The sequence below is a fragment of the Arachis hypogaea genome, chromosome 16, assembly GCF_003086295.3.
Source record: "Arachis hypogaea cultivar Tifrunner chromosome 16, arahy.Tifrunner.gnm2.J5K5, whole genome shotgun sequence".
Taxonomy (NCBI): Eukaryota; Viridiplantae; Streptophyta; class Magnoliopsida; order Fabales; family Fabaceae; genus Arachis; species Arachis hypogaea.
Window position 1 is genome coordinate 144,499,618 of NC_092051.1, and position 8,660 is coordinate 144,508,277.

General features: G+C 29.1%; 1 protein-coding gene across 5 annotated transcripts; it reads right to left on the bottom strand.

Moving 5' to 3' along the window:
• Window positions 1-1,501: 1,501 nt before the first annotated feature.
• Window positions 1,502-5,228, bottom strand: LOC112697489 (UDP-galactose/UDP-glucose transporter 2-like). 5 transcript variants are annotated; one of them, XR_011874640.1, is made up of 6 exons: window positions 4,722-5,228; window positions 3,735-3,788; window positions 3,383-3,436; window positions 3,216-3,290; window positions 2,628-2,829; window positions 1,502-1,978 (listed from the first exon to the last, which is right to left on the bottom strand). XR_011874640.1 is itself a non-coding variant. In XM_072221440.1 (6 exons), the coding sequence occupies exons 4-6, from the start codon at window positions 3,251-3,253 to the stop codon at window positions 1,744-1,746; spliced, it is 399 nt and encodes a 132-aa protein (XP_072077541.1). In that variant the 5' UTR covers window positions 3,254-3,290; window positions 3,383-3,436; window positions 3,735-3,788; window positions 4,722-5,226; the 3' UTR covers window positions 1,502-1,743. The 5 variants fall into 5 exon arrangements, 2 of the variants coding, with proteins under 2 accessions (XP_072077541.1, XP_072077542.1); XR_011874641.1 differs by having other exon boundaries at window positions 1,502-1,918; window positions 4,722-5,227; XR_003151246.3 differs by having other exon boundaries at window positions 1,502-1,965; window positions 4,722-5,224.
• Between the last annotated feature and the right edge of the window lie 3,432 nt (window positions 5,229-8,660).

The following is an 8,660-nucleotide window of genomic DNA, read 5'->3' on the forward strand; positions in this document are numbered from 1 at the left end:
GGCACATGGAACTTCACATGCATTGTCATGCTTCAAGGTTCATGCACAAGCTCTATATTACTTCTTAAGCATATATGAACCCTCTTTTATTTTTTGGCCCCACAAAATAAATCATTAATAATTGATTCTGCGAAAGACATGTCCCATTTTCCTCCACTAATAAACTAATTTGACATTTTTTTAAATATGATTGAACTATTATTATTTGAATTTTATTATTAAAAATTCGATTAATCTTATTTTATCATTGTAGGTTCATGAAAAAATAGAAGTCTTCTAATATTTTTTTAGAATTTAAATTCGAGATTTCTTATCAAGAAGCTAAAATAATTATCAAATTGAATAAATAATTTGATATTGAATTTATAAATAGACATATTATAGTAATTAACAAAATTATAAGCAGCACTATTAAATTTTACATGATAAATTGATAGAAAAATATAACTTATCCATTATTTTTTATTATAAAAGACTAAATTGATATTTTTTTTTAGAAACTAATTAATTTGAGATTAAAATCTTCAACGTAGATTTATGAAAAACAGAAGTCTTTTAACAAAATTATCTTTTTATTTTTAGAATTTAAATTTAAGATTTTTTTTATCAAGAAACTAATATAATTATCAAATTGAATAAGTGTTATCGGATTCTCTAAGCATAAAATCTAGTATTCTATTAATAAAATCAATAATGTTATTGACATGCCAAATATGATTAATACATGACAGAGCTTGATTTCAGACAAGAAATGTCAATTTGGTGTTTGATTAGAGAAGTATTTATGATTTTATTCAATAAATCGATTGATAAGATGAGGTTTTGTGGCAAATCTGGAGTGGTTAATTAAGAAGGGTATCCAATAAAGTGAAGGTTTCTTTTCTTTCTTAACTACTACTAATCATTCATGAAACTACTATTTTAGTTTTTTAAATTTTCAGTTTTAGATAAAATAATATTCTCTAAAAACAATAATGACATTATAGTCTCAAAAATTAATTTTATTTAACAATTAGTATCAACTATCAAGTATGAAAATAATACTCTAAACAAAATCGATTTTCAATATTAAAACTTGCAACCATACACTACAAGGGAGGCGCGAAATGGCGGTGGTTTTTTTCTTGATTAGCGGCGGTTTTAAACCGCCGCAAAATAAATGCCGGCGGCTAACCGGACCGCTATGGATATGGGCGCCGGGATTGGGTTTGGCGGCGGTTTCCAGCAACCGCTGGTATAACCGCCGCTAAATCAAAATTTTGCGGCACACCAATAGATAACCGCCGCCAAACCAGACTGACACGATTTGCTTCATATTTACCGGCGGTTTTCGAACCACCGCGATTTATCTCGATAGGTCCAAGTTGCCACACGTTTAGCGGCGGTTTTAAACTGCCGCTAAATAATACTATAATTTCGGTCACAAATATCGACGGTTTAAAACCGCCGCTAAATTAAAAAAAATAAAAAAAAATTGGATTTCTCAAAAAAAACACACATATTTTTTAAAAATATTATTGAATTATTTTTTTATTCTTTTTAGATTTTTTATTATTTTAAGAGTGAATATTTTCAACCTTAGAATCTAAACTTTTAGCAAAACAAAATAATATATTCATAAAAATACGAAGAAAATAAATCTCTTTCAAAGAGTTGCTTAGTCTAATTCAATAAAATATTTGCTTCAATCAAAAAGATCTCCAATCCTAATATTCTATTCTTCACTCTATCATTCCACGAAACTCATCCCTGCAGTGATGTCTGATGGCAGCTCCTTGCCTTGCCGTTGAAACAGATCGCCTTCATCTTTTTCTTCTCTGCTGCTGCCTCATCCTCCATCGCCTTCCTCTTCAACTTCTCGCCTTCCAGCTCTGCTTGGAGTTCAAGCAACTTCCTATGGATCTGTGGAGATTAAGCACTACACAGCCAAGCTCATATATGCAATTCCTCTTTTATGGTTTTTACCTTTAAAAAAAAGCTAACATGTCTAGTGAGACATACATATATGCACAATATAGATGTAATAAGAAAAATCAATTCCCAAATTCAAATCCAATAAATCCAAATCGATATAGACAATATTTTAAATAAAATTGAATTGGATTGGGAAGTAAAAGTGAAACCAATACTATGCAAATTGTAACAAAATTATATTAAATATCCTATATAAATCGATCTTGGCATGTATTTAATATTTATAGTCCAATTGTATGTCTATATACGAGTATAGGAGGAGTGTCTCATAAATTGCTCTCTGCCTTAGTTGTTGTCGTAAGTAACCAATATAACTTACTAAATCGTTAGATCAACGAAGATTTATTTTTGTCTTACTAGTTTGTACCCAATAACAGTTTAACTTCATATACACCCTCATAGTAAATTATTAGACACTTACAATGATTTACATGTAAGTTTTGAGTTTACTTCGTCAACAACAAATTAGAAAAGAGGACACAAATGCATATATTTTTCAATCAAGATATTCATGTAGAATTAATTTTCAACCAATTTATGTCTGATAAATCCAACAAGTAACTAATAAGATGAAAATGCATTCAGGATATTTCATCAGTATATAGGTTCCCTATAAGATTGAGAAAATGTAAGGATTAGTTTGATAAATTTACCTTTGTGGATTTGAACATGATTTGTGCAGGGCAGTTAAGGAAAGCCTGAGACCCCTTCGTTAGGCCATGAGAACCCATAAGAACAGCTAAAAGCTTCACATAAGTTTTCCATGGATTCACCATTTGCTTCCTTGTGAAGCCTTGAAGGTAAATCAGGAAAAGGTAAACAAACCCTTGAATAAATGTGAAGTACCAACCATAGCTGAAAATTAATAAACCACCAAATCATTATTAGTCACAAATTAATATCACTAACAAATAAAAATAGTACTAATTAATTCATCGTATATCTTGCTGAGGATATATATATATATATATATATATATATATATATATATATAGTCTTACTCCTAAATCCTAATATATCTATCTATCTATCTTGGTCAGCCTATATATAATTGTTGCTACACATTTTAATCAGCACGAATCCCTTCAGTCAAGTTTATTATAGGAGCCAAACTGTGACCAACCTTGCTACAATCAAGTATATATATTCTAATAACTTGGGGATATGCATTTATCAAAAAAGCATTTAAGCACCACAAAATTGACAAAATTGGAAATTAGAAACAAAATTTTTTATCTTACCACTCTAATCTTGTTGGAGGTAAACAACTCTTGGACATAGTTGCGTTCCTTTGAACTCATGCCACCATGATAACTCTATTTTAATCCAAGTCAAGCATCAGATTTATAATTCAGCAGCAAGGCTTAATAGAATTATCTACATATTGAAAGAGAAATGCACAGCTAACCTTTGCCGAGATATTGTTATCATTCAAGTATCAACTAATCATATCAGTTTCAGACTGCAACAAGAAAAGAAATAATTGATTCCCAACAAGAAAAGCATTATAACATCACCACTAAAGAAAGTAAACTTATGTAATTAACTATCTTCTATCTGAGCAATTAGCCATATGTAACAACTAACAAGTACTACCATCACTAGTAAATAAAACTGGCATGCAAATCTATCATCTGCAATGGCCTAAAAACAAAAGTTATTGCATCTTGTGCAATAAAAGCAACCACTCTGCAAGAGTTCAACTTTTTTTTTTCACTATCAAAACCAAACCAAAGTAGCATTCAGTTGCAGAAACTCACCTTCACTGCACCTTGTCTAAGCTGGTTCAGTGTTTCAGCTGCTTCCTCAGTTGTCTACAATTGTTTAACAACGAATCAAACAAAACGATTAAATAACCACGTCTCATACATCCATCAGAATAAGTAAATTACATCAGATGAAATACCTGACTGCTGCTTAAACTACCTTTTCATATACAAGGTTAAGACAGCAGAACAATAGATGAAAATTCCAAGCTCAGAAGCAGAACATAGATGCTATTAGCATACAAAGAGCATAATGGAGATCAACATGAACACCTTAGCGTTTCTTTATATGATTTATACACGTACCTAAGTCCCTTTTTTTAATAATTCCAATTCCAAAAATGGAAAGCACAATCCATGACCAATTGAACATTCCTCTAATAATGATAATGACCCTTTTTTTATATTTTACCTCATTAGTGCTAATAACTAGTTTACTACTATTTCGAATTAAAATTTGACTTGATTAGAATGTTAATAACTTAGAAGTTCTGATCCTGATATATGGTAGATAGCTAGTTATTAGTACTGAAGTTAAGTCATTTCTAACTTTATGGAAGAACTCTAATAAAGCAACGCATGAAGGCAATCGATCCACATGATTCAGCTGAAATTAAGCTGAGCTGAACCTTAAGGCTCTCAATTGATAATGTAAGTGTGTAATAGATTCTCATAAAAAGGATGGTTGGGGACCTTATTTCAAACAGTTTCATCCATAACATTATGTCAAAAACAGACTTGAACATTATTGAAACTGAATCAATCAAATAACTTTTTTCATTTATTTACTCTAACTATCAATTTTAATACAAAGCACACAATAAATAAAAAAAGTAGTACCTTCAAATTCCTAACTCTAAATAGCAACAATTAACCCCAATTAATAGAACATATAGACAAATTCTGAATCAAAGTAACCTGAATCAAAATTTTGAACCAAGAATGAAAACAAGAAAGAAAGATCAATGTGGAAGAACGAACCATTAACAGGGGAGAGGCCACGATAGCTCAGATTGGCGCACGGGGGAGGAGGGTGTAAGGGTTTCACGCACGATCGAGGAGATGGAAAACTTCGACGCCGGTGAGAGAAGGACAGAGGGCAGCCGCGTGACTCCACAACCACACAAAGGCGCAGGGTGAATCGAAGATTAGGGATTTCAGGCACCGTGGATGAGGGAGTATGGATTTCAGGCACTGTGCAGGAGAGTCGAAAGCTTGACGCCGAAAAGATGAGGATGGATCAGCGACGCACGGTGGAGCAGTAGTGCCAGGGTTTCATGCGCTACCAATCTCACTTTGCGGGTTTCTGCAAGATTGGGGAAAATATTAGTTATAAGATAACAAAAAAAGGCAAAATGAAAATTGAATTATGATAAAGATCCAAATTAGCGGCATTTCAGATGCAGTCGCCACCAATGGTGCGGCACATGAAGGATTGGTACTTCTGCTGACATGTTTTGTGGCGGTTAGCTGAGCGGCCGGCAATTTTTTGCCGCTATGTTCCGTGTTTCTTGTAGTGATACTTAGAAATGATATATTTTTTACCTTTTAGATTTGGTAGTTTTACCATAACTGATTTTTATATTTGATAAACAATTTATATATTTAATTGGATTTTTTGTAGAAAAATTTCAATAACTATTTCAAAGATGCATGAAAAAAGAGAAAAATTTATTGAGAGCTCTTTTTTCGTTTGCCCAAGATTCTAATGCATAAACCTTAAACTTATATATTGATATTATCTTTTGAATTTATTTTTGTCATTGACATAAATTTTTGAATACTATTTTAATAAATATTTTTTTCAAATTGTAACTTTATCGAAAACTATACTCTTATCATTTCTAAAATAATTAAGATGTGAGTTTAGCTATATGTGTTTCTTAGCTTGCACATGCTATAATTATTAACTAAAGTATTCTTTTAGAAATATATGTACGAATTTTACATTTTTAATTTATTTTTATATATTTATTAAAATAAGTAATTTAAAAGTTTTTTTTATAAATAATATCTTAAAAATTTTGTTAATTGGTATTATAAGAACAGAAGATAACAACACTAAAAAATATATTTTATAAAATTATTAAAAAACTTAATCTTTTTATATTTTTAATATATTAAATACATAAAAAAATTTATTATTATATATTTAAAATGTATTTTTAACGCATAAGTTAGTTAATCCTAATTTTAATACGGCTTTTTAAGATTAGATTAGATAAACCTATAAGATAAGATTTGTATTATGTAAGAGTGGGATGGATTTGAACCGGATTAAGAGAATTTGGTGATGAAATTAAGAAGGCAGCAGCAGCTTCTACGCAAATTACTTGGAAAGTTAGATTCAATGCATTGTGTTTGTTGAAAATGACATGAGAAAAGCGTAGTAGGAGAGAGGGTAAATGTGAGCCACCACAAAAAAATAAAAGGTAACCAAAGTCAACGAAAATTTATGTCGTGAGAGAATTTTAGTTATCATATTAGATAATAGTAACACGTATGTGGTTAAAATTACTTACCATATCATTATTTCAACTAGTGGATTAAATATTTCAACAGCTAACAATTTTTAAGAATTAAACATTTTATAAAAACATATAAAGTAATTTTTTAATATATCTATTAAAATGAATAATCAACAAAACTTTTTTAATAATAATTAAGATGTGTTATTAAAATATATATTAACTATTATTGTTGTTGTGACATTGATTTGGGTGAGATTTGTGAAAAATAGTTAAAACGCAAGATTTGGAGATAAATAAATTTGTGAAAAAAATATCTCTATTAATAACAAATAAGTAATACAAGAACTAATAATGAGAAATAGAAGTGAAAAATCAGTGTTGAGACCTTCACTAATGTCATAAAAGGATGAATGAACCTTTTCTTTTTAAGTGGACAAGGGTTGATTAAATGCTGTCGAGTGTTCTGGTAGAACACCGAAATGCCAATTTGCTTGTGAAGTTAATGAATAAAGTGAAAATCACCGAGAATAATTTAAAGAGAAAAAAGATAGACTTTTGAGCTTCTAAGTTTCAGAAAAAAAAAATCTTTTCAAGAAGTGATTTGTGGTCTTTATATAGTGTAAAATAATTTTGAGGAGAGAGTCTATTGTCCAATAGTTATAGTGTAATGTTTGGCCTATTTCTTTTATCTCAAGACTTGTTATTAAATAAGGTTATTGACAAAAAATATTTTTAAATGTTTCTATCATTTTAAATATTTTTAACTATAAATGAAAAAATTTGATTTCCACAAGTTAAACTAAAGTTGTGTTAGGTGTCCATGACAAAAATATCTATGAATAAAAGAAGTGTTCATAAACACTATAAAATTCACTATCTTTATTTATAGGGAAAGTGACACTCCCCTCTCCTGAGAGATACTAAAATGACACTTCCCTCTCTTCTATTTGTAAAATGTACAGTTTAATCCATTTAGTTAAAAATGTTAACAGAATATTTCATTTAAAAAAATTAAATATTTTATTCAACAAAATTAATATTCTAATTTACCATACTATCCCTTTATATTTATTTACTGACTAAACTCAATTTCTGAGTTAGGATTCCAATTCCCTCACAGTCCGTTCCAGATTACTAGCTAAGCTCATATTTAGATCAGCATTTAAAGATTGTTTTAACTTTTTTGCTATCCATGTAGAATTAGCATTTCTCTTCTCAGATTTTCTAATACAAGTATGCCTTGGCTCATAACTCTTGATCATAAAAGCAATACCATCTGGAGAAGGAGAAGCATGAATCCTCCAAGGACAATCTTTAGAAGCACAAATAGCAGTCACTTTTTTCATTGTCACTTTTCACTCTTATTATATTAAAATTCTCTTGAATTATGTAATCTCTCAAAAAAATTATTGAAGGGTATATTAGAAAAAATAATTTAATTATTAATTTTTTAAAAATATTTTAGTAAAAGTATAATTTAATCAATAAAAAAATAATTTATTAAAGAGTATTTTAGTAAGCAAAATTTAATGACAAAAAAATAAAATTTTTTACTAAAGGATATTTTTGTAAAAATAATTTTGTTTTTCAAAAAAAAATGAATAAAGTTAACATTAGTTAACACAAAATTTAAAATGGATTAAAGAGGAATTTTTTTAAAGGTTATAGGGGAGGAGAATGTATATTTTATAAATAAAGGGGAGAGGAGTGTCATTTTAACATCTCTCAGGAGAGGGGAATGGCATTTTCTCTTATTTATACTACTCATCATTTTCCAATTATTTTTTATTTATTATTTTAGGTATAGTTACCATTGTTTATTTATTGAAATTAAGTGAAGAAGTTTCAAATCTTCGATCGGTTTTATGTCAATGTATGTATCTTTTTTTTTGTCACATTGATATTCCGTGCAATCTAACATTTCATGGAACAACTCACATATATTATTGATCAAAAACCAAATTTATTCTTATATTTGAAAAAGAGAAAAAAAAATAGAAATAGAAACAAGCATTACTTTATTTTTTCATTTTTTTTTTGTCTTTGGTTGATTAAATATTGGATGACAATGGGTTAGATGAAGAATTTGTATGCTGAAATTTTTTTTTTATAAAAGTAATATGTAAGTTGTAATTTATATAATTATGTGTATATTATTAAAAAATGTTTGTGAACTCGAATCAATTCATAAATTTTAAGTTAGTTGTCCACTAGATAAAATTATTAATAAGTTAAATCATAAATTGAATTCAATTTTTTTTAGTCTAACTCTTAGTCGCCCCAATTTGATTTTTTTTTTTCGGTCAAGCTACATTAGGAGAGGCTCAAAGACCTCTCATTCGGAGAGTTGACAAAATTTTTTTAATAAAAGTAATATGTAAGTTATAATTTATAGAGAAAATGCCACTCTCCTCTTCTGCGAGATGCTAAAATGTCACTCCCCTCCCCT

What these genes read in the sequence shown, in the direction of transcription:
- LOC112697489 (XM_072221440.1), bottom strand. Translation starts at nt 3,253, where the DNA reads ATGTCCAAGAGTTGTTTACCTCCAACAAGATTAGAGTG. An exon ending in CCTCCAACAAGATTAGAGTG is followed by an intron (nt 2,830 to 3,215) that starts GTAAGATAAAAA and finishes ATTAATTTTCAG; the next exon opens with CTATGGTTGGTACTTCACAT. An exon ending in TCATGTTCAAATCCACAAAG is followed by an intron (nt 1,903 to 2,627) that starts GTAAATTTATCA and finishes TAATCTCCACAG; the next exon opens with ATCCATAGGAAGTTGCTTGA.